Here is a 25,510-nt window from a genome sequence, read left to right on the forward strand (position 1 = left end):
AAAAAACCATCAGTTGAAAGGTAATTGCAAACTTGAATTTTGAAATTGACCTTAAAACATTCAGACAGAGCACAAATAGCATGTCCTCAACTGTTCTTAAAAATTCCTTCAGAAAAATTACAATTTTTCTACTCCCTGGTTTATATTTACAGGGATCTTTCTGGAGTGCAACTGACACAATCAAACATACAAAGCCACAAATTCCTCCCTACTCCCGTTTCTCTTTCTATGGGCCCCTGCCCACTTCCTCCCACCTCTTCAGTTTTAGCTTTGCTGCTGCTATAATTGGTAAACACCCTCTTGCAGAGCCCGTGGGAGGACATGCACCATCAACAAAAATGAAACTTAATATGCACAAAGTGCTGTCAAAGACAAAGTAAACAAATTGAAAAAAGAAAAATAAGCATATTTAATCTTGTAACAGTAAAAACAAATTTTAAATAGAAATGTGATTTTTGTTGACTGCACACTTTAAATCTCAATTGCTTCAGATAGCATATAGCAAGTTACATTCTGAGATTTTCTTTTCTTGATCTACTATAAAAAAGATCAATAGTAAATGTCTATAATCATACTCCTACCTTCTTCATCCTCTTCATCCTCTTCTTCATCCTCTTCACTGCTTCCAGCATCTTGATCTGTTTCTGAGTCACTATCACCTTCATCAAGAATTTCTAGAAGCAAAATTCCAAAGTAAATATTCCTGGGGTGGACTGTTTGCCTAGTGACGCAGAGATGTGTCCCCAAATACCTCGGGGTATGTCTAGTCCTAAGGGAGGGAGAGCCTGACAAAGCTGGAGCATGAAGACATGCTGCAACCGAGCTTCAACAGAAGGAAAGTCACTCTGACACAAGGCTTAGAAAAATGGGACTCCAGAGGGCCTAGATACCGTAGTGACAGGTATATTAAAATATATGGCAGACAGAGAAATAAAAAGATCCCCCCCAAAATAGGAATGCCAAACTCAATTCAGGCATACTAGAATGAAAAACTGGTGGAGAGGGAAACTGGTTGGTACTTTTCCAAAAACCTATTTTAAAAATTCCTTTCACTGGTTTGGCATAGGCAAGCAATGGAGGGCTCTGTGTTGAAACTCAACTCTTGGTCAGAGGAAAAATCATTGTGACAAAGGCTCAGGAGGAAAAGCAATGTACTCAGTGCTCTCAGGAGATCCCTGTTCTTGTGGAGAAAAAGCTGCCTTACATTTACTTTATAACCAATATTACTTTTAAAATAATAGATTTCATATTTGAAAGCAGGGTTGTTATTTAGAAACACAGAAGTGTTGCCAAAGAACACACAGTAGAAAAATCTTTATTAAGTGTGTATTAAACTATTACTATACAAATCTTTGGGACACAAATGACAGATTAAGAATTGTGTAACTACAACAAGGATGTAAGTAACTGACAATATTTATGGTCCATTGTAATAAAAAAGGTGGTGTGTGTCTCATTGTGCATATGTGCAGTTTACATCATCATTTAAATAAGAAAAATTCAGCTAAAATTAAAACCAGCTTTTACCTCAACAATAAATATTGTTGGCAATTTTTTTTTTCCACTACCCCCTACAAAACACGATCTATAAACTTGCTAGAATGCTATCATATGCTTCATAGTTTTATACTTCACTTGAGTGCTTAAATGAACCTGGTTTACATACCCTTCTTAAGGGTTTTGTACTTCTCTTCATTTTCCATGAAGTCAGGATCCATCTTGAAAACATCTTTAAAATAAAATAAAATCTTATTTAAAAAGAACAAAATTATTGCATGTTTCATTTTAATTTGTTTTCATAGAGAATGAAATTGTTTGAAGTTAAATTTTTACTTCTCACTTACTAAGAACATCTTCTGGGTTATAATCATCTTCTAAAGGTAACATATGAGTAAACTGATCCTCTTCTTCTACTAGGTCTAGTCCCTCTGGAATGATTGGGTGATCCTTGAATCCATCCTTACGTACAGCAAACATAACTTCTATCATGTACTGAACGCGCATGTCAATTTTAGATTCGTGAAGAACGTGGCGAAGGCGGTCAAAGATTGCTTTAGATTAAAGAGAAAAACTAATTCTAATTTGAAGTGATCAGATACTAATTAAAAAAGACTACAGATTTAAAGATAATTCTACCAACTAATTATACTCACCATTAATACCTCTAGGAGATACTTCTGTTAATTTGAGTCCACATTCCTTTAGAAATCCAATTGCTACTTCAATACTGTCATCTGTTGGTCTTTCAAGAAGCAATGTGAGCATCTCCAAACATAAAACCTCATGAGCCTTCAGGGAGAAAACAGAAAAGGGTTTTATAAAAGCAAGAACCTCTGACTTCCAAAATAACAATCCATTTTATTGCACTATTGTTATAAAATACTAGTTGACCAAGAACTATGCTTTTTGTGACTGCTACATCTTGTTTCAGTGTGGGAAGTTATATTGCCACTTCCACATAAACTAAAGTCAGCATTTCAAATAAAGGTTCTGATTCTTATATTTGCACCTCCTTTGTACTGGACATCATTCTACTACTCAAATATGGCTGTCCTCATTCAGTCAAGCAATGCAAGAAAATCTTTGCCATCATGAAGGGAATGGAACACATTTTGAAGGAACACTAACATCAAATATCATGTAGAGAAATAAAGTTTGGCACCTTCCTTTCATGCTCCTCTCCTTTACATTTACTGCTAAAGCTTATTTAGAAGGGAGAAAAGCAAACAACTTCTGGAAACCAATTTGTTTTTAGGTGCAATGAAAGAGGTTGATATTGATCTATAAAGCCCTACATTGTTTAGGTTTCAGAGTAACAGCCGTGTTAGTCTCTAAGATGCCACAAGTACTCCTTTTCTTTTTACATTGTTTAGGTGCTGAGTATTTTAGGCAATGATCCTGCAACTGTCTTTGCATGAACAGATTCTTCTGCCTGTATAGAAGCTCCACTGCAGGCACTGGGGCTCTTTGTGGGCACCAGGATCTGCTCACGTAGTCTTAAGTGCAGAGCTAGGGCCTAAGAGATCCCTGCTCTCCCTAAGCAAATATTATTATTTGTTTGTGGTCTTATTTCTTTAAAAAAGGAACCGCTTCTTTTTCAAAAAGTAATAAATTAAGCATCTTACTGTTCAAAGATTGCTATAAGTGTAACCTGTAGTACGACCATAACGTGTGAAACCATATCAAATACAAAATAACGTACCACATTCTGATTGATTAGATGTGCAACGAACTTTGAAGCTGTCAGACAAAGTTGCTGAAAAATGAATAAAGAACAGTTAAATATATGTCAATTTCTTCACATATTGAAAGAGCTCTCAACTTAAAAACAGATCTCACAAACTGTGTATTTATGTAAATCACAATTTAAAATTAACCGGGAAGTCCTATGGCTTGTGCGATACAGGAGGTCAGACTAGATGATCACAATTCTCCCTTCTAGCCTTGCAGTCTATGAATCTATTAAAGCACTGCTGCAGGATACCGAAGCATTTCTTTTAAGATTATTAAAAGGATTGTACCCTTTAGAATAAAAGCCATTGTTGTTGCATTAACTGAAGTTAAAAAGAGTTTCAATCTTCAAGCTGCAGGGCATAAGATGTGGTCAGTTTAATAAAAAGACCACCATGATATACTACCACTACTTCTAGAATTAATATAGTGCATTTTGCCAGGTTCTGGGTAGTCACACACATTCCTTTGAAACATACATTATTGATCACTCGGTAATAGGATAACACACTAGTGGGCTCACTGGTTACAGTGTGGCACTGTAAGTTCTTACATAAGCTTTTCTTACATACCTTATCATTTCTGCGATATCCTTTGCGAAAATTTAGAATTAGCCTCTTGAGAATCAGTTCTCCAATATTTGGAAACTTTGAATTGATAATTGCTACAACTGCTGCATAAACGTGTGTAAAGATTGGAGAGGCACTTTGTGCTTGCAAAATTGATCTAGACAGCAATCCCCTGTAAGTAAGAGTACACACACACACACAAGTATAAGTGCCAATCATGAAAATATGAAATGATGTCATTCACCACCTACATTGTAACAGAAGCATATTCTGTGTTCCAGATAGTTAAAAGGTAGTTCCAAACAGTGGTTATTTTCATACTAAAACCTCGGATTATGTTTGGAGTACCAATTCTAAATCATATTAATGTTAACAACAGGATTACAATTTACTTAAATAAGATTTTTAAATCAGCGATTAATTGTATGATTTGAGAACTAGAATAGGTTTGTCTTTGAAAAAAATTAATCTTTCTAGATCTCTCTTTCTGAATCTCTAGCTGCCTCTTAACTTAGCCCTCAGTTACAAAAGCCATTCACTTGCAGGGAGGCCACTTTAAAAAGGGACAAGTGTAAATAAACAAAACACAATGGTTACTGTATATTGAGACCTCTCAATTGAAGATTAAACCCAGTTAAATTTCCTAGCCATTATTTCAATGCTATTTCTACTATCTACTAAAAAACTAACTTTTTACTAAAGATAAGGAATGATTTACACTTCCAATTGGTCATTTAAAAAAAAAAAAAAAAAAGAAAACGAAGATTAAAGGTGAAATCCTTTCAGAAGCCCCTCTTGATGACATTCTGGGAAAAAAGCTATTTCAAGAAGAAAAAAACCTCTCCTTTTAATTTTTCAACTTAATTTAGAAAAAGTAAAATCAGAGGCAAGAAACTCACTTTAACCTTTTTATTAAAAAGTGAAAGATTAAAGACCGTTTGGAAAAACGTGTGTGTGTGTGTGTGTATGTAATCTAAAGTACAAAAAAAAAGTTACCCCAAACAAATACAAACTCTAGCTAACAATATGATCTGAAAGCGTGTGGTAAGTATATAATGTAATTGAAAAAATATGAGAGCAGAAAATGTCACTAAAATTAGATGAGAATTATTTAATCATTACTTTTTATCTTACCATAAATTGTTTTTTTTCATAACTACATTTTGTAATGGTTGTTATTCAAAAGACCACTAACACCTTATAAAAGTAATTCTGCTGCTACCTTTTTTTAATTACAGTAAATAAGCGTGTGTGAAAACAGCTTCTTTGTAGCTTAAGAGTTCATCTGACATTGTTCCTTACTTCTCAACTGAATTAATAATATTTATTTGTGACAGAATAGCCATCTCCACTGCAATTAATTATGAAAACACAGAATTATGACTTTTTTAATAATGAGTATACTCAAAAGCAAATGAACGTCTCAGGAATGGAAATCTTGTTTCTATACAATGTCACCAACCCCCAAAAAACAAAACCAAACCCCAAACCCAGTGTAAGACTAATAAAGAAAATTGGATGTTCAGCAAGACCAGAACAGTCTTCAAATGGTAATGCTATGAATTTTCCCCACATGCACCAGCAAACTTTTAAACACCGTAATTATGCTTTGAACTGACAGCTGGGGACAGAAACATTGTTTCTGAGAATGTAAACAGTGAGACAGGGAGGAGATGATCAAGTGGTTATTTTAACTACTTTCCCACTCACTAAAGACTGCTACTGTTAACTTGGCCCAGTTCAGCATAATTGGCAGACTCAGATCAAAAGAAACCCAACACGTTAATTGGGGTACTGTTGCATGTCAGGATTTAAGTGCACTGGCAAAGCTATGAGGAAGCTAGCAAAATACCTACCACTACCTAATTCTATTAGTTCCTCATTTTCAGGGACTCCAACTTCACCCAAATCATTAAATGGCTACGTTAAGGTTTTGACATGAATCTAAAAGATTAAGGCACCATCCCTTGCCACTTCACTAAATTATGGTATCACTATGATATCACAAGCACATCAAACACATTTACCAAATGCAGCATAATATTATTAGTACATGCTACTCATCTGAACACATTACATAAAAACTATCACGATTCAGATATGCTGGACTGTAATAAAAGAGCTAACTTGTCTCACAGGACATATGGTGAGTACAATAGAATCTGTGTGTCCAAAGACTGCAGTATCAGACCTTAAACATTTATTTTCAGGCTAGAATTCTGCATGTCAACTTTTATCCTAAATTTGCAGTTTTGTTGGAGCCATGCTGGTCTCAGGATATTAGAGAGAGACTTTTATCCTGTGAATTGGTCTAATCATAAACCCCCAAAGATCAGGAGTAGATGATTCAACCTAAATTGAACTATACACTCAAATTGTAATCTGCGAGTTAGTGAACATATTACCAAATTTAAATGATTTCATAAAACTGGGCTCAATGCACCACATTCTCATTTTAACTTAGAATCATAGAATATCAGGGTTGGAAGGGACCTCAGGCGGTCATCTAGTCCAACCCCCAACATCTCCTTCCAGGTAGAGCTGTCTGAAAATTATCCGATTTTTTCTGCTGGAAAATGTCAATTCACCAAAATTAAAATGTTACGGGGGAGGGAATATGCTGATTTTAACAATATTGTCTCCAAAAAAATCTGAAATGATCCTATTGGAATGGAACATGTACATGTTTAGTTTTAAAATGACTGTTTAGAAATTTATTTTATAATATAAAATTTAAAATTGAAATAGAAAAAAACATGTTGGCAGAGCCCAAACAAAATTTTTTTCACAAATTTCATTCTGCAGGAAATTTCAGAAATTATGTTTTTGTTCCAGTTCAGAATGAAAAATTTCAGAACTGAAGATTTTTTGCATGAAACTGAAATTCTGGTTCCCACACAGTTCTAGTTCCAGAAAATTAATGGAGTAGCAGAAGACTGTGCATTCTATTCTCCTGGCTAGCCTAAGTAACACAGAAACAAAAGAATTATTAATATTTACTCACTCTCTGTAGTGTGGGGGACATGGAACCTAAAAATAATGTAAAAAATGCCTTTACCTATATTATTACAAATGTAACACAGAAAACTGATTTGCCCTCCAAGACCTGGATCTTGAAATCTGATCTATGTACCCACATGGAGCTCTCCACTCAACTGAGCTCTGACTGCTTGCCTTTCAACAGAACTCTCCATGAGTGCAAGAGTTCACTTGGCATAAAGATTAGTCTTATGCTTCTTCTGGGACCATCTTAAACAGATATAAAGATAACTATCAAGACTCTATTTTAACAGCTGAATAAAAAAAAATTGTCTTTCCAATTTTGCATTCACCTTTAAAAACTTGTGGGGGGTGTTTTTTGGCCAATTACAATTTAATTATGAGATAAAGCCAAATGGTGCCGTTTTTATATCTAAAATTTGTGCCTGCAACTTAATAAAACTAGATAGAAAAGCTTTATCAGAAGCTACAAAGAACTCCCAGAGACTAGACAACTATTCTAGTAACAGTTATGTAACCCATATTTTAAAAATAATCACTGCCTGTAAGAAAAAAATACAGTTTTTCAGATATAAAATTCATAAAGAGGAAAGTGCTACAATAAAAACTGTTCTACAATAGGCTGTCAAAGACTTTACTGTCACCTCCTGCTAGAAATGATGCCTGGGAGCTAGATAGTTATTTCTTGTTTTTAGATTCTCTGCAACAGTTGGCTCCCCCCTCTCCTCTTCAGATAAAAAAAAAAATTAGCATACCCAATACATCCCAGTCCTCTAATGGTACATCTACACGGGGATAAAAGCCCCACAGCATGGCATGGCTGGCTCAGGTCAGCTGATTTGGGCTTTAGGACTAAAACCACTTTGCAGACATTCGGACTCAGGTTGGAGCCTGAGCTCTGGGACCATCCAACCTCGCAGGGTCCCAGAGCCCGAACATCTATACAGCAAATTTTCAGCCCCGTGAACCCAGGTTAGCTGACCCAGCCCAGCTGCGGGTATTTTATCCCTGTATAGACATACCCTAACACAGGGGTGGGGAACCTTTTTTCTATAGGGGCCACTGACCCACAGAAAAAATCAGTCACGGGCTGCACACAACCCCCTGGGGTGTGGCGCGGAGGCTCGGAGCTTCCCCCTGCAGCGGGGTGAACCGGCGCTCGTGGCTCCAGCCCCATGGGGGTGTGTGTGTGTGTAGGCTGAGGGCTTCCCCTAGGCTCCAGGGTGGGCCAGAAATGAGGAGTTCAGGGTGTGGGAGGGGGCTCTGGGCTGGGACAGGGGTTTGGGGTGCAGGAAGTGGTGAGGACCCTGGCTGAGGGTGTGGGCTCTGGGGTGAGGTTGGGGATGAGTGGTTTACGGAGCAGGAGGGGGCTCTGGGCTGGGGCCAAGGGGTTTGGAGTGCAGGAGTCAGCTCAGGGCTAGGACAGGGGGTTAGGGTGTGGGAAGCGGTGCAGGGTCTTGGAGGGGGTTCTGACCTGGGGGGGCATGTGGTTCAGGCTGTGGGCTCCGGCCGGGCAGCACTTACCTCAAGTGACTCCCGGTTGGCAGCACAACGGGGCTAAGGCAGGCTCCCAGCCTGCCCTGACTTCACGCTACTTCTGGAAGCGGCCAGATCCGGCCCCTAGGTGGAGGGGTGGCCAGGCGGCACTGCATAGTGCGCACTGCCTGCGCCCGCAGGCACTGCACTTAGCTTCCCTGATTGCACCTGCACGTACGGGCAGCAGGGACATGCCAGAGGCTTCCAGGAGCTGTCCGGAGCCAACCGGACTTTTAATGGCCTAGCAACTAGCTTCCCCCCACAACGGGGCAAGCCATGGCTCGCGGCTCTAGCCCCGCGCAGGGAGGAAAAAACGGCGCTCAGGGCTTCCGGCCTGCGGCACTGAGACTTGCTGCGGGCTGGATGAAATTAGGCAGCAGGCCAAATCCTGCCCGTGGGCCGTAGGTTCCCCACCCCTGCCCTAACAGTACCATAATTGTAACATTTACATTATAGCAGGTGTTATAGTCTGCCTAGAGCAACAACAAAAATATGTATTTCCAGGTATTTTTAACATTATTCGTTCTAGACATAATTGCCTTTGTTCAAGGCAGAATGTGTTGCTCTTGGTTTTTCTGCTTCTCTTTCTTGCCAACCTTCGTAGAAGACCAAAAGGCTTTTTTACTTCTCACATTAAAAACAAAGAGGGCATCTCTATTTTTCTGGATTAGCTGTTCTGATATCAATATATCTTTATTAATTTTAAGACTGCTGACTGTAGTTTAATATCTATTGTTTATACCGATCTGCAATAACTACTGCATGAGATTAATACTATAAAACTGATATTAACGTAATTTTTCTCCTTTCTCAAAATGTTTTTGAGGATTTATCTTGCTAGACAAAACACAGAGATATAAACTGAGGGAGCTGAAGGGGAGGGGGAAAAAGAAAAAAGGACACGAGCCATCTAACACCAGCTGTTAGGTCAGAGATATTCTGCACTGTCTATATATCAGAGAGAAATGGACATTTAGAACAGAGAGGAAAGATGGTTCACCAATTACAGCACTACTCTAGGATTTGGAAGACTTGAGTTCAAATCCCTGCTCTGCCACAGACTTCTTATTTGGCCTTGCCCAAGTCACTTAGCCTTTCTGTGCCCATGGGAATAACAGTACTTCCCTACCTCACAGGGGAATTGTAAAGATAAATGCATTAAAGATTATAAGACACTCAGATGACTGGGGGCATAGAAGTACTATTGATAGACAGGATGTGATTTTTGCTTCCTGCTCTGTAACCAACCCAAAATCAGCACCTTATCTAAATTAACTTTTGCAAAGTGCAGACGTCATACATGCTAGATCTTTTGTTTTCATATAACACTCTACTTTTACTCAATCCTGTTTTACTGGGAAGGTCATGCCTGCTGTCCTGATGATATGAAACAACCTTCAACTTCTAAGCGGAAGCAGTGAAGACAGCATGTGGAGCCTATGCTGCTTGGGAATCTCAATCAAGCAGCCGTAGACTAAGGCATTTTTTCCCATTAGGTCTGCTACTTTTAGGCTGTGATCTTCCAGATGCATGGGAAATGCCTCGTGATCAGGGACGAGAAATGAATTTGAAGATCTATTCTAATGCTTGAGATGAAATCATTCCTACTCAATAGGTTCTCCCATCCTATTCCCTAAAATTCTCTAATAACAGTACGCCACTATTATTTAACAGTATAAAACTCAGATCCCCAGAAGTCCGCCCTTCTGGCCTCAGATGATGTTACTGCTACAGTGTGTGTAATCAGAAGTATCATAATGATAATTTAGATTTCCTTGTTCTGCTTGGAAGAATTAATCGAAGTTGGGAAAGTAACAATGCTGAATATTTCTTCTCAACTGTACTACCGCCACGTTTTGTGTCTGCAGCAACATTTTTAGTCTTGGACTAAATCCCCTTTTAATCCTCACCAATTTTTATTAGACTCCTCTAAAAACTCATTGAGCAAGAATTCCATCATCCTTCCAAACTATCCTCCTACAATATATGTACTTGCTTCTTTTGATTCTGTAGCTATACCTGCTCCCAACTATTCAGTGTGGTTTTCCCTTTTTTATATTATGTCCAACTATTTAAACCAAGAAAGCAGATACTATATTATGTGAGGTATAAAGGGTCAGCTAAGATATTACCTACAAACTGACCTTTCAGAATTGCTTTCAAGATTTTAACTCAGTTTTTCAGTTTTTAAAACCATTTAACCATGAAAGACTTTTGATGCTGTACAAAATACCAATAACCTGTTGAATAAAATAAAAGTGTTAAAAGCTATTTAAAAACTCTGTACAAATATAAATATATGACCATTAGCAGGCAAAAGACAAAAAGAAGAGATGGCTGTTGCAAGGTCCCTGGAAAGTCAGCAGAATTTGATATTGGGAGATCAAGGGCCCTCCTTTATTTAAATTTGGAGAGGGTTAGCAAAAACACTCCAGATGACCTCAGAGGTAGGAATATTCTCATAACTAAAATCCAAACTATAAATAGCTTCATAGATCAACCTATTGAACAATACCTGAAAACTAGGAACAAATCTGGTCTTTGAAAAACTGGTATAATATGCTACTAACCACACCACAAGCAACACATAACATATCAGCTATAGTTTCCATACAGCTTGGGAACACACTGCAGTAGTCCATTCCACAGGTTACAAAGGCAAGGATAATTATGGCACAGTACATACACATCAGACAGCAGTGATCACAAGTACACTACTAGATGCGGATTTTTTTTTAAAAGTGATTTTCTCCACTGATACACCTGTAATTAGGGATAAAAAAAAGTATTCCTAAAATGAAAACCACGTAGGCACAGAGTGGGTAACCCCTTACTCTGTTTTTTCCAACCTACCAGCAGTAAATGTGTTTTCTCTGCAAACAAACCATTCCTATTTTCCATGCAGGTTCTTCTTTTTATAGCATAGAACAGTTTCAGAGCTATTTAAAAACCTGATTATTATTAGTTTGTCTTAGCGTTACTATTCTTTACATATTATAAATAGAAAAACTAAAGAATTATTTATTATGAAACAATCATTTGACACTTACCTTCCTCTGACAATATTTTCTTGAAGAAGTTCATGGATGATATTTTCTATATTAGAAACGTTCACCTTATTGACAAGACCGTTGATTGACTTCTTCAGGGCTTCCCAACTCATCCTTTGATATGCTAAGCTATTATGAAAATATTACATTAATACAGGTATATCTAGGTATACTATAAATACACTTTAATATAAAAATGTGAAATTAATTTGTAGTCAATAGGAGCCCCAAGGTGCAATGCTCACAATATATTTTGCTGCCTTTTTCAATTTTGGTTTTATCATTATATTGACAGTAACTCATTACTACTAAACCAATCTGATTTACAAAAACCTCTCTCTCTCTCTCTCCCCGCCCAAACCCAATAAAAACTGTAAAGCTAATGCTGAAGTATGGTTTTCTACGGAGAAGACAGACAAGAGAAAACTTTATCCCACAAATCTCTCTGCTAATAGCAAGTACAGGAAATGAACTAGAACAAAAGAACATACAGGAATGTTAAACAGTATTATACTAAAATGTTATACTTCAAAAAAAACCACCACAATATAATTAAGACTTATCTGAAATATTCAATAATAGATTTTTGAAAGACTTCTTAAGGAATTGTGAAAAACATTAATTTTGTTTGCAAAGACGACATTTGATTTTGGCATATTTACAGTTCCTGCCAAAATTACTTTGTAACACAGAAAAATGTCACAAATTATACAGACTCATACCCCTTTCCATGTAATCATGTTTCTTATTTATGAATACGTATGATTAACATTTAGTGAGTGTAGATAGGAATTCACTCCTCATTCTTAGTGACTAAAGAAAGAAATTCCAGTAGTAGTGTAAGTACTTATAAATGAAAGGAACCCCCCCCCCTTTTTTTAAACAAAATTGGAAAATATATGTATTCCAACCCCTTTTTGCTGTGTATGTCCACTGTATTAATAACTATCAACTTTCTCAAAATATTTTGATATATTTTAATTAAAGAAAAAGATATTCCGAAGCTATTTTACAGGATAAAATATCAACATACACATTTATGATGAATATTTATATACTACTTTTTACTATTTACATTTCAAAGGTAGGTCACAACCCCAAAAATTACAGCACATGGCATCGCTGTTTCTGCATTTCACAGGTTTTGAACAACTTTCATGTCTGATCAGCCAATCAAAAATATTTTACACTTCTGTTTTACAGTGCTCTACTATGCCAGTAAATCCTGTTAATTGTGATATTTGTTAACTTTGACTTACCTATTTTTATCGGTAATTTGTTCCTGCATCATCCTGAGCTTTGCTGGAGGAATGTATGCACCACCTGTACGGGTGAGAATTGGATCCAGCTCTTCTTTTCTCTTCTTTGAAGGGGGTTCATCGTGACCAAGTGAGCTCTGGGGTACTGATCTTTCTGGACTTTTTCTATCAGGTGAAGGGAATTTTTTCTGTTTCCTTCGATCAGATTCCCTCTCTCTCCCCTTCTCTTGGGGAGTCTCTCTCCTCCACCCCCTATCAGACAAAAGTTGGAAAGTAAACATTAAAGAATTCCCATCTTATGGAGATGAAGGCTGAACATATTGTTAAGAATTCAGACCAAGGCAAGTGTAATGGTTTTACTTTTAAACAAAATACTAATTGTTGAAAATTATATTAAGCAGAATGAACACCTTTTCATTTTCAAATACTTAATACTCACCTGGCTTCCACAGTTTTGTCATCACGCCCCTTTCCTGAATATTCTTGATCATACTTGCTGTGATCAGAGTAACCTCTGTCTCTAGGGGACCAAGACCTCTCACGCTCTGCATACCTACTCCCATCCCCAAACAAAAACCTTTTTAGTAAAGCTTTATTAAACTTCTAGTTTACAGGAATTGTACTCTCTGGGGTTTGTTTTTCAATCATGGATTGATTGTACACATACCAATGTTTTAAAAACCTGTAGGCCTCAATTTTGTACCAATGAACTGAGCCTCACTATTAATATATAATTCAAGACAGAAAGATGCACGCTTTAATAAATCATATAGTCCTAGTGATAAACAAAAATTAATCTGATAGGGGTGTGACCTTTAAAAGAAACATTATAAAAGAAAACTCAGGGCTCAGAGTTAAATGATAAATAGTAATGAAGTTAAATATTGAGTGTACTCAGCCCTATGCAAGTCACAAGACAGCCCACTGAATGTATCCATTCACTATATTTGTCACCTTTGTTTACTTGTGCAGAGTTAAGTATACCATATGTACGGGCATAAAAGAAAAATACTTTATGTTTTAGTATCACAGAATGTTCACTGTAAGTGCAATGGAAATTACCCTGAAATAATTTAGTTCATGCCTTATGTATGGTAGACAGCACAAGAAATGGCATTTTTGAGTCTCCAGCTGACATCCATAACCTTGCTATAAAGTGACAACTGTGGTTAACAGCACTGGAGCCATGCAAGAGACTGGAATCCAATTTCCATTTTAAAGCTGTTCAGTATTCAAAATGAACATTGAAGAGTTTTAAAATCTTTCATATTCAATTATTGCTCTCCCATTTTCATCCACAATTAGTGACATTGTATTAAGTCTATAACTATATTTTTCATGTTCACTTATCAGCATAAGTGAAAAATATGGAACAAAAATGTGTTTTGTTGTACTTATCTGATTCACTCTGGATGAAGAGAACACACAATTTTCACTACTATTAAATGCAATTACAAAAAAATACTTGTTTACCTGTCTTCTGGAGAGGAACTCCTCCGGCAAGAGCTGTGGCTCTCTTTTCTTTCATAACTGGAGCCATGCTTTAAAACAAAGTATTAAATTATTTTAGACCATAGTACATTTTATATAATAGTATATTTACTAAGCATATCTATCTTCTTATATGAAGGATTATTTTATGTCCTTCTCCCACTCTGAAATTTTACACCTGCTGTCTTGCCACCCACTATACTTTGAACAATTTCCTACTCCACCCATTGTTTAACAAAGATCTCCCTTTTTTCTCCTCCAAATTCCTCTTTATAATCCACTTTTTCCATAATGTCCTCCTCTCCCTCCTAAATTTCTATGCAGTTGCCTCATTTATCTTATCTGTCCAAGTTACATTGTACCGTTTGTTTTACATTTTCTAAATTATACATTTATCATTTAAACAATTCTATAAATGTACTTTTCAAAGGTTAAAATTGCAATCACTTTACAAATCTGTCAAGTAAAAAAAATTTCACTGTAAAGTTAATACGTCTGTTCACAAAATGAACGAGAGCCGCGCACAGTGATTCAGAATGATCAGTACACTTACAATAGATCTACAAAAGAAGTTACAAATAGGTTCCTACAGCTTACCACGCTCTTCCACAATTAATTTGGCTTTGCTTAGCAACCATCTCTGTTGAGTTCTACCCTTTCATTGTAACATTTAACTCCTCCCTCTGAAAAATATTATTCCCATTCACCAGAACCACAAACTGATACCATCTGGCAAAAAAAAAAAAACAAAAACCCTATGAAGTAGAGTAACCCATCACCTTGATGCAGATACACCATAACAAGAGCTGTTTACAACATTCCTGGACTGGAATTCTGTCACCAATACTCATACAATATATATATATTGACCCTCACTCCATCTATAAGGATGGCAGTGTGCCCACTAACAAGCTGACATACTAGTTTCTATATCACCTTGGAGCCAGTCTAATATAAGTTTAGAAAGCTAGCCAGTTGAATACAAGTGACATCTGCTTAATAACAGGTCCTCCTGATAAACAGCAATACCAAATGATGTTTGAATATTTAACAAAGGAAATTATATTTTTTATTACTTGGAGCAGGGTCTATTTGTGCTATATGCTGTACAGAGTACAACTGGATCCCGACTGAAGCTTCTAGGAGAAATAGTAATACCTGCAAAAATGAAGACTGAAATATCCTCCCATCCAGGGTCCAACTGGGCTGACTCATGCTGGCTCAGTCAGCCAATACTTTGGTTTTTTAAGCTGCTATCATGTGTTCCAGAATCTCAACTTATTTTAAAAAGGCACATTTCTAGCCCTTAGGGTTGAAAGATGCCCCCCACCTCATTCTACAGAAAAATCTGCAATGGTGCAAAGTGGGCCAGTTGCACCTGTGCAGCACATCTACAATGGGGTTTGCACTGAAAAAAATCCCAGCATAGGCAAGTTCTTAATACGATCAATGCAATGTCTGCATGAGTTTGCAAGGAATCTGAAACAACAGCTCTGGGATACATGAACTGCCACAAGCATCTCTATAGGTGTTAACTCCAAAAATGTTTAAACATTAAAAATGTTAACTATTTTACTGCTGATCAAATCAGGTAAGAAAGCAGAGGGAGGATCATACCATGAACATCTATAGTTTACTGTGAGTACTTTTTCCCTTTCTAATCTAATTTATGGAGCTGAGCCCTTTGGGGAGCCAAGCTCAGCAGAATATCCATGATCATATTTTGAACAGCTGCACGATCTACTGTGAGTGGTGTCTGACTTTTGCATCTCAAGCGGAAAGAGCGTGGAAGAGACTATTCAGCTTTCCCCAATGCCCCATATATAATACCTGCTCCCAGCCCAAACACATTGTCCTTCCAGACCAGGGTTCAAACACATTAACAGAGCTGCATAAAGACATTTGCATTATTGATGCTTGTGCCATGCTTGTTCTGAAGATAAACGCAGGATTTTAGTCTCCTGCAGACTTCAGGCTAATGATCAAGCATCTTTCATTAATAAACGAGAAAAAATACTTCTTGATATAATCTCTAAGCATAACATGCATTTCATGACTATGTGATGACCAGAAGACAAAACTCTGAAGAGAGCAATTCTATACTATAAATTAATTTCTAAAAATTCCATCCACTAATTACTTAATTATTATAATCTCATGCAAGAAACACTCCAAGAGCTGGAAAGTAATGAAAAAATTCCATTATTTCTGCAAATATTTAGCTTTCAAAGTAAATTAGCTGGATCTCAACTGTATTGGTAACATTTCTCTATTTTGTTATCTGAAGGGAAGTTTTTATATACATTGTATGTGAATGAAATTACATGAAAAATATTTAACTTCATAGCGATAGCATCATGAAGCCAGTACTCTAGAAGAAAGTCTATATTTGCGAACAGAAGTTTTGCTTACTGCTATATTCCTAACAGTACTGCACCTCTCCCTTCTGAAACATACAACGTTCAGATTCTGAAAGAGCAGACCCTTCACTGTCAGAAATAAGTTTCTCAGAATTGTAGGAATCCAAATACCATACTTACAATCTTGATTGCATGATAGTAAGATGAATAACTAATATCATAATCCAGAGAAAGATGCAATTAATTTCCCCTCCCCACCATTCTCATAACCCGTCATTATGCCTCAACTCACTCATGCTTTCTACTGAACTGTTTCCATCTTTTACCCACTTCTCTTCACACTTCATTCCCTTTTCATATTGCTGCCAGGTGCACTTGGGACATCTCTTGCTAAGAATATCTGTACATCAACCAGCTGCAGTTTGCTGGTTTAAGTAATAATACTTCTTGTTCTTAATTATGATACAGCATATATTGGGGAGAGAATACATGTAACTCCTATTGAAGTTAAGGGAATTTGTGTTCATATATGAAGTGGGAATAGGCCCCTACATACTAAACTCACACAAAAATCCCCAAACAATATTGTACTTCTCCTGAAAAATTAAACTTCACAATACTTACATTTATGTGTGCCACTCTACTCTTCATTTTTTCCTGTAGCTCACTTAAAGTTCTGAACTTGTAGAAATAATAACGTACTCAACTCAAATGTGGGGTCTCTTATGAAAAAATGTTTCACCTACAAAAGTTAAACAACACATTCCATAATTGATTAAATAATATTTAGATTTATTTTTAAAGGTAAAACAATCACTGGAGAAATGAGTTGTGATCTTTACAAAACTTTAAAAGAATCAAGTCTAGGAATCATCTCACCAAAACATTAACTTGAATATTTCTTATTGCTTCACATAACTAAAGTTACATTATATTATATATATGTTTTAATCTGCTAAAAATAGAAAAACACGGATAACACCTACCAAAATTCTTTTAAATGAAACAGAAATATTATTCTATCAGAACAAGTCTGTCTGAATTCAGTATTTTCTGATGGTCTGAGACTAAAATCAGGTGTACCTGTGTAAAACAAGATTCTAATTAAAATTTAAAATTAAATTTTAGAATAATCAAGATGATCATAAAGATATCATATCCACTTCCAAACAAAGGCAGTATTAATTTCCATTCTATGAAATGGATATCGTTCATAGAATATCAGGGTTGGAAGAGATCTCAGGAGATCACCTAGTCCAACCCCCTGCTCAAAGCAGGGCCAATCCCCAATTTTTGCCCCACATCCCTAAATGGCCCCCTCAAGGATTGAACTCACAACCCTGGGTTTAGCAGGCCAATGCTCAAACCACTGAGCTACCCCACCCGTCTCATTCATCACAAAGCCAAAATTAAGAGAGAGCTTTGTTTGCACAAGTCTGCTCCCAGCTGCAATCTTGTCATCCTATTGATTATACTTTTCAGTAAGACATTGCCTCAAACTCTCATCAGGGGAAGGAAGATTTAACCTCTTAACATAAAATCCACATTGGCAACGCTGAAAAGCAGCAGAAAGCTGAAGACTGTTCCAGTTGCTTTTCATCTCAGTATTTTAACAGCATTTCAAGTGCAAGATAACATTTGGCAGGCCAGAAAGAAAATACTCACAGCAGCAGCACTTTTTTATAAATCTGGGATGAAAACTGGATGTTAGAGCCAGAAGAAAATCACTCTCTCTTATTGCCTTTTGTCTTTTCTAATTTCCTGATTTAAAGATCTTTCCATTCTATATAAAGTTTATAGGACTAGTAACTAGAAAAAAAAAATCAGTGAACAAACAAACAAAGAGACAAAGGAAAGGCAGTACATCCATAACTTACCAAACACAGAATATACTGAATTCAGTCAGGTTAAGTATATTTTTATCTTCTGAGTGATATTTTTATCTTATTTAAGAGAATTTTGTCAGACATTATTCTAGCTTCCCTGATTTTAGAAATGCAAGCACAAACAGTTGTATTGCAAATGCAGATAGCCAAGTTTCAGAACTTGACTATTATGGGAGAGAGCAAGGATTGTGGGAAAAAAAGGAGTTTACCAAATACACCTGTCTTTGAAATTAGGTGGGTTTTTTTTTTTCCTTTTTTCTTTTGAGTACTCTGGAAAAGGAAGTGCATCCTAAACAAAAGAGAGGACTCTTGCTGGTGGCCACTCTCACACTTTTTCCTAAAATACTTAATTAGCTTTAGGAAAAACAAAGAAACATGCATATATATACACATCCAAAAACTGTAATTTATTTACTGATAGCTAGTAAGTCCATCGTGAACAGTGATATTAACAAACATACAAGTATCACTTTTCACAGCAGACTTACTCAACCGTGGCAAGCCTGGGGACAAATTAAGCCCTGGATATGGGGGGTGGGGGCAGCGGGGGGCTAGAGCCTGAAGCCCCACTGCCGGAGCCTGCTGTCGTGCAGTTGGAACCTGGGACTGGAGACTGAAGCCCCGTGGCCAGAGCCTGCCAGCCCACCATCCCAGGGCTAAATCCCAAAGCCTGAGCCCCACCACCCCGGGAAGGTGGGGAACTCACTGGGTGCTTGCTCCTCCAGCGTTTACCCAAGGTGTCTCCAGAGGGGAGCAGGGCCCAACCCCTACTGGCAGCCCCAGCAACCAACACCAAGGCAGGGCATCCAGGAGAAACAGGAAGGGTGAGGAGCTGCTACTCTTCTTCCTCTCCCCCCCAGCCCAGGAGGCTGTGGCCGCAATAAAAGTCCCTGGTGGCCACATTCAGTAAGGACAAATGCAAAGTACTCCACTTAGAAAGGAACAATCAGTTGCATACATACAAAATGGGGAATGACTGCCTAGGAAAAAGTACTGCGGAAAGGGATCTGGGGGGTCATAGTGGACAAGTTAAATATGAGTCAACAGTGTAACACTGTTGCAAAAAAATGCGAACATCATTCTTGAATTATTAGCAGGAGTATTGTAAGCAAGACATGAGACGTAATTCTTCCGCTCTACTCTGGGCTGATTAGGCCTCAACTGGAGTATTGTGTCCAGTTCTGGGCACATTTCAGGAAAGATGTGGACAAACTGGAGAAAGTCCAGAGAAGAGCAACAAAGATGATTAAAGGTCTAGAAAACATGATTTAGAGGGGAAGACTGAAAAAATTGGGTTTGTTTAGTCTGGAAAAGAGAAGGCTGAGAAGGAACGTAACAGTTTTCAAGTACATAAAAGGTTGTTACGAGGAGGAGGGAGAAAAATTATTCTTCGTAACCGCTGAGGATAAGACAAGAAGCAATGGGCTTAAATTGCAGCAATGGAGGTTTAGGTTGGACATTAGGAAAAACTTCCTGTCAGGATAGTTAAGCACTGGAATAAATTGCCTATGGTGGCTGTGGAATCTCCATCATTGGAGATTTTTAAGAGCAGGTTAGACAAACACCTGTTAGGAATGATCCAGATCAATGTTTCTCAAATGCGGCCACCAGGGGCTTTTCTTGCGGCCACAGCCTCCTGGGCAGTGATGGGGGGGGCAAAGCAGTTGTCCCTGCCTGTTCCTTCTGGATGTGCCACCTTGGAGTTGATTGCTGGGGCTGCTAGCAGGGGTTGGGCCCTGCCCACCTCTGGAGACACCTGGGACACAACCCTGGAGGATCAGGCATCCTGGGAGTTCCCCACCTTTCCAGGTGTGGTGGGGCTCGGGCTTCAGCCCTGGGATGGTGGAGTGGCAGGCTCCGGCCCTGGGGCTTCAGGCTCTGGCCCACACCACTGGCAGCAAGGCCTCATCTCCTGGCTGCAGGGCTTCAGCTATATCCCCAGGGCTTCAAGCTCCCTCCTGGAACTACATCCCTCAGGTTTCAGACTCTGGCTCCCCGCTGCCTCCCCCACCCCTCATCGCCCCTGGCCCCTGCTGCCTATCCATCCATCTCCCCATCCAGGGCTTAATTTGTCCCCAGGGATGCTGGGGCTGAGTAAGTCTGCTGTGAAAAGCGTTACTATCCCTTTTCACAGCAGAGACTTGTTAGCTAGTTGGGAGACTGTGAAAAGTGATATTAACAAACGTACAAAAATCACTTTTCACAGCAGCAGACTTACTAGCTAGCAATAAATAAATTACAAGGATTTTGATGTGCCTATTTATTTGTTTCTCCTAAAGTTAATTAAGTATTTTATGAAATATTGTCAGAGTCGCCACCAGCAACAGTTGGTGGCCGCACTCTGAGGCCACCAAAAATTTTGGCAAGGAGTTCCACAGGTTGACTGTGCGTTATGTGAAAAAATACTTCCTTTTGTTTGTTTTAAACCTGCTACCTATTAATTTCATTTGGTGACCCCTAGCTCTTGTGTTATGAGGAGTAAATAACACTTCCTTATTTACTTCCTCCACACCAGTCATGATTTTATAGACCTCTATCATATCCCCCCTTAGTCGTCTCTTTTCAAAGCTGAGAAGTCCCAGTCTTATTAATCTCTCCTCATACGGAAGCCGTTCCATACCCCTATTCATTTTTGTTGCCCATTTCTGAACCTTTTCCAACTCCAATGTATCTTTTTTTCAAATGGGGCGACCACATCCGCACACAGTATTCAAGATGTGGGCATACAATGGATTTATATAGCAGCAATATTATCCCTTTCTTAATGATTCCCAACATTCTGTTTGCTTTTTTGACTGCCACTGCACATTGAGTGGATGTTTTCAGAGAACTATCCACAATGACTCCAAGATCTCTTTCTTGAGTGGTAACAGCTAATTTAGACCCCATCATTTTATATGTATAGTTGGGATGTTTTCCAATGTGCATGACTTTGCATTTGTCAACATTTGAATTTCATCTGCCATTTTGTTGCCCGTCACCCAGTTCTGAGAGATCCTTTTGTAGCTCTTTGCAGTCTCCCTGGTAGCTACAGTAGTTTTGTATCTTCTCCAAATTTTGCCACCTCACTGTTTACCTCTTTTTCCAGATCATTTATGAATATATTAAATAGGACTGGCCTCAGTACAGATCCCTGGGGGGGGGGCACCACTATTTACCTCTTTCCATTCCTAAACCTGACCATTTATTCCTACCCTTTGTTTACTATCTTTTAACTAGTTACCAATCCATGAGAGAACTCTTATCCCCTGACTGTTTACGTTGCTTAAGCAGCTTAAACTTCCAAGTGAAGACTGACACAGTGATTTGCGAAGCCTGAAAACAACCTGCAAGCTCCAGAGTCTCTATTGTTCCTGCAGTTTTACCTGCTTTTTTAGGCTACATCTACACTACCTGCACCTCAGCAGCATAGCTACATAGAGCCTGAAGGATTTTTCCTTCGAGGTCATTATTGCACCTTTCTGGGAGGTGACAGAGAGTTTGATGGAAAAAACCTTCCCTCCACGTAGCCGTGCCTACACCGGAGGTGAGGTCGAGGTCACTACGGTGCTCAGGGCACGACACCGTTCACAGTCCTGGGCGAGATAGCTTGATCGCTGCGATTTTTAAGGGTAGAGCCGGCTTTTTAGTGACCGAGAGGCGCCAGTTCCCACCTCGGACGCTCCCGGCCCGTGAGCAGCGGTGAAACGGCGAGGAGCCCATTCCGCAGAGGCGGGTGCTGCAGTGTGGGGAGCTTGGACCCAAAGACAGGCTCGCGAGGGGCCGACCTAGCAGCCGGTGCATTAACGTGGGCGGCCCACTGCGATAGCAGCGCCCTTTCAGGAAAAGGGGGCTGGATGGGCGCTGAGTCTGTGCGGATACCGGGGAGATGCGGGGAAGGGATGGGGGGCGAGCATCGGCCCCGGCCACTCGTACCAAGGCAGCCCATCCCCCGCCCTCACCATGCTCCCCACGCAAGGTGACAGAGAGGCCCCGGCAGGGGAGAGCAGCCGCCGCGAGAAGTGGGAGTGGGAGTGGAAGGGGAGACGGTGAGGTTCCCCCACAGTCAGAGCTTACCTCAGTCTCCCAAAGGCCACCATCCTACCGGAAGTAACTTTACTTCCGGTGAGACGCGGGGGCGGGGTTTTCCTGCCGGACGTGCAGTAACACCTCGCTGATCTTAATAATTTTAACGGTATTTATTTGGTGTTAAACCGAGTTAATAATAGTGAATAATAAATGCAGAAAATAACCCAATCCTCAGCGACCCCCACAGCAGGCGGGTTCTACGTCAGCAACATGGCGGCCATGGAGCCTCAAACGGCCGAAACGACAGCTCCCAGTGTGCAGTGCGACCTGAGCAGAGGCGGGGTTGCGCGCGACCGGTTTCCCGAGGTGCTGATGGGCGGCCCCAGGGGGCGGGGGTCCGGGGACCCTCGTGTGCGCTTGTGGCTCTGGGCTCCCTGCCGTGCCCGCCCCACGCGGGGCCTGTCGCCGCCCCGGGCAGCAGCAGCCCCCGCAGAGAAGCGCGCGGTTCCCGGCCTGGGGCTCAGGAGGCCGCTGCTCTCGAAGGCTGAGAAGCTTTGCAGCTACTCAAATGCTGCAGGCCACCTGCCGACCTGGGGGTCCCTGGCTCAGCACGAGCAGGGAGGGGGAGTTTAAAAGCTGGCCCCATTTTTGGATTCAAATGAGCCGCCCCCTTAAAAGTAGTAAGTAGGGAGTATTTTAAGAACTGAAGGAAGATACGTCCTAGGTAACTCTACCCCTGGGTAGGGTAGGTGCGACATGAGCTTTTTAGGGGAACTTGCATGTTGAATTTTGAGGAAGGGTTGTTGAAAGTCAGGGTCTTTGTGAAAAACTAACTTCAACCTTAACTATGGAGCAGGTCCTGCTATGCCACAGCAGAGCATGCTGATGATTCAGACTGTGCTAGCATTAGTAGGGTCATAGCACGCAGAAGTGGTGACTATATAGTCATAGGTAGTGGTAAGAAAAGCAGCTGCCTCTCTAACATCCCCCAAAAGAAACCAATTCCACTGCCAATTCCCCCTGCTGCTTCCCAGGCCTGGGAGTGGAGGGAAATCAGGCATTGTTTTTTTGTTTGTTTGGTTTTTAAAGTTTAGTTTTATTTTATTGGTTCATCATAAATCACAAAATCATATATAAGCCTTTTGAGGTAGCGGTTGATTGATGGTTAGGGCTTGTCTACCCCTGGAAGCTAATCAGAATAGCTATTGTGCATACATTACCCACATACCTATTCTAGAATAGCCCTAATAGCTTGCCAAGTGCATACTTTATTCCAGAATCAAATTAACTGATTATTCAGGAATAATTAGTGTGCTTCCAAAGTGGAGGAATTATTCTGGAATAAAATCATTTTTATTGTGTAATAGCATCCATATAGTGAGCTATTGCAGAATAGCTTGTTCACAGTAGCTCTTTTGATCACAATAGCCCCATGCAGTTTTGTAAGGTGGGAGAGAAATTGGGGGGGAATTACCAACAGCTGATTTTCCTTGTACATAGAAAATAAATGATTTAATGTAAAAACATATTATAAATGCATTTGTTGCGGCCTCCAGGCATGTACAGCTAGACTGAGCCAGAAAATGTGTGTGTGTATTGTGAGGTGTGAGGAGGGAGGCCTGGATGTGGGATTAGTAGGAGATGAGGAGGGACATGGAGGGATGGTGTGTAGTGCTGTACTCTTGTAGGGTGGCTCTGGGGGAGGAAGGAGTGTAATCCACACACCTTGTGGGTGTGGTGTTCTGTCCCATCTAGCGGCACCGGGACCACTTAGAGAAAGGGATAGAGAGATTGAGTCTGCTCTACATCCTTAGCTAACAGCCATTTGGCTTTTAGCTCATGCGGTAGAGGCTCATGCACTAAGCGCCAGCGGTCCCGGATTCGATGATGACTGGGGTCTGTCGGTGTTACAAGAGCACAGGGAGGGAAGCAAAAAACAGACTGAGGAAGTGGTGATGGGATAAAGATGAAATGAGTAAATCATGCATGGACATGGTGCATAGAAAAGAAAAAGGGCAGGGAACTGAGCGGTGCACAGAGAAGGTGTAGAAAGGGGGTGCAGGAGACTGGGGCAGGAAAAGAGAGAGAGTGTGACGGGTTGGATCACAGAAACCCTCTGGGGGCTGCCAACTGATGTGCCAAGACTACTTGTGCCCCTGCTTTCCTGCCCTGGCAGCTTGGGACTTCGGTGCCCTGCCTGGTTTGAGCCAGACTCGCTAGCCTGCTGCAAACCTAGACTCAGGTCTGAACCACATCCCCTAACAGCTGTAGGCTTAATTGAAAGCATCTTAAGAAGTGTTCCTGTCTTTAACACTCAGTTGCCCAATTCCCAATGGGGTCCAGACCCCAAATAAATCCATTTTACCCTGTATAAAGCTTATACAGGGTAAACTCATAAATTGTTTGCCCTCTATAACACTGACAGAGAGATATGCACAGCTGTCTGTCTCCCCCCTGTATTAATACCTACTCTGGGTTAATTAATAAGTAAAAAGTGATCTTATTAAATACAGAAAGTAGGATTTAATTGGTTCCAAGTAACTTTTGAAGCAGAACAAAGTGAATTACCAAGCAAAATAAAATAAAACACGCAAGTCTAAGCCTAGTACAGTAAGAAAACTGAATACAGATAAAACCTCACCCTCAGAGATGTTCCAATAAGCTTTCTTTTACAGATTAGTCTCCTTCTAGTCTGGGTCTAGCAATCGCTCACACCCCCTGTAGTTACTGTCCTTTTGCTACAAACAGAAGCTCTACACAAAAGACTGATGACCCATCCCAGCTGTGGATGTACTCCAGAGACTTGATTTGAACCTGCAGTTTATTCCATCACTGCGACAAGCCTGAACTAAGAACGTTGCCATTACTGTATGTAATTGATTCCATTTAACCGATTCTAGCTCTCACCTATATCTTTTTCCTTTTATGAATAAACCTTTAGATTCTAAAGGATTGGTAACACCATGATTTGTGGGTAAGATCTGAATTGTATATTGACCTGGGCCTGGGGCTTGGTCTTTTGGGATCGAGAGAACCTTTTTTCTTTTACTGGGGTATTGGTTTTCAAAACCATTTGTCCCCATAACGAGTGGCACTGGTGGTGATACTAGGAAACGAGTG

The 25,510-nt window shown here is 39.8% G+C and overlaps 1 protein-coding gene across 5 annotated transcripts in view; it reads right to left on the minus strand.

The window, feature by feature from the left end:
* The window catches only part of CWC22 (CWC22 spliceosome associated protein homolog), a 55,840-nt gene extending 33,267 nt beyond the window's left edge, over positions 1-22,573 (minus strand). The window contains exons 1-14 of one of the 5 annotated variants that reach the window (XM_037912067.2): positions 22,439-22,524; positions 18,162-18,305; positions 17,483-17,579; positions 17,121-17,238; positions 14,119-14,186; positions 13,085-13,198; positions 12,646-12,897; positions 11,387-11,515; positions 3,804-3,972; positions 3,203-3,256; positions 2,154-2,289; positions 1,845-2,051; positions 1,667-1,729; positions 582-674 (exon numbers count right to left, since the gene is read on the minus strand). In XM_037912067.2, the coding sequence (XP_037767995.1) occupies positions 582-674; positions 1,667-1,729; positions 1,845-2,051; positions 2,154-2,289; positions 3,203-3,256; positions 3,804-3,972; positions 11,387-11,515; positions 12,646-12,897; positions 13,085-13,198; positions 14,119-14,186; positions 17,121-17,147 (1,312 nt within the window). In that variant the 5' untranslated portion in view covers positions 17,148-17,238; positions 17,483-17,579; positions 18,162-18,305; positions 22,439-22,524. Of the gene's footprint in view, positions 1-581; positions 675-1,666; positions 1,730-1,844; positions 2,052-2,153; positions 2,290-3,202; positions 3,257-3,803; positions 3,973-11,386; positions 11,516-12,645; positions 12,898-13,084; positions 13,199-14,118; positions 14,187-17,120; positions 17,239-17,482; positions 17,580-18,161; positions 18,306-19,088; positions 19,255-22,323 lie in introns of those variants that run through there. The other 4 variants (XM_043525842.1, XM_007069769.4, XM_043525843.1 and 1 more) reach the window with 4 other exon arrangements.
* Positions 22,574-25,510: the final 2,937 nt, after the last annotated feature.

This window comes from Chelonia mydas, chromosome 11 (genome assembly GCF_015237465.2).
Source record: "Chelonia mydas isolate rCheMyd1 chromosome 11, rCheMyd1.pri.v2, whole genome shotgun sequence".
Classification (NCBI taxonomy): Eukaryota; Metazoa; Chordata; order Testudines; family Cheloniidae; genus Chelonia; species Chelonia mydas.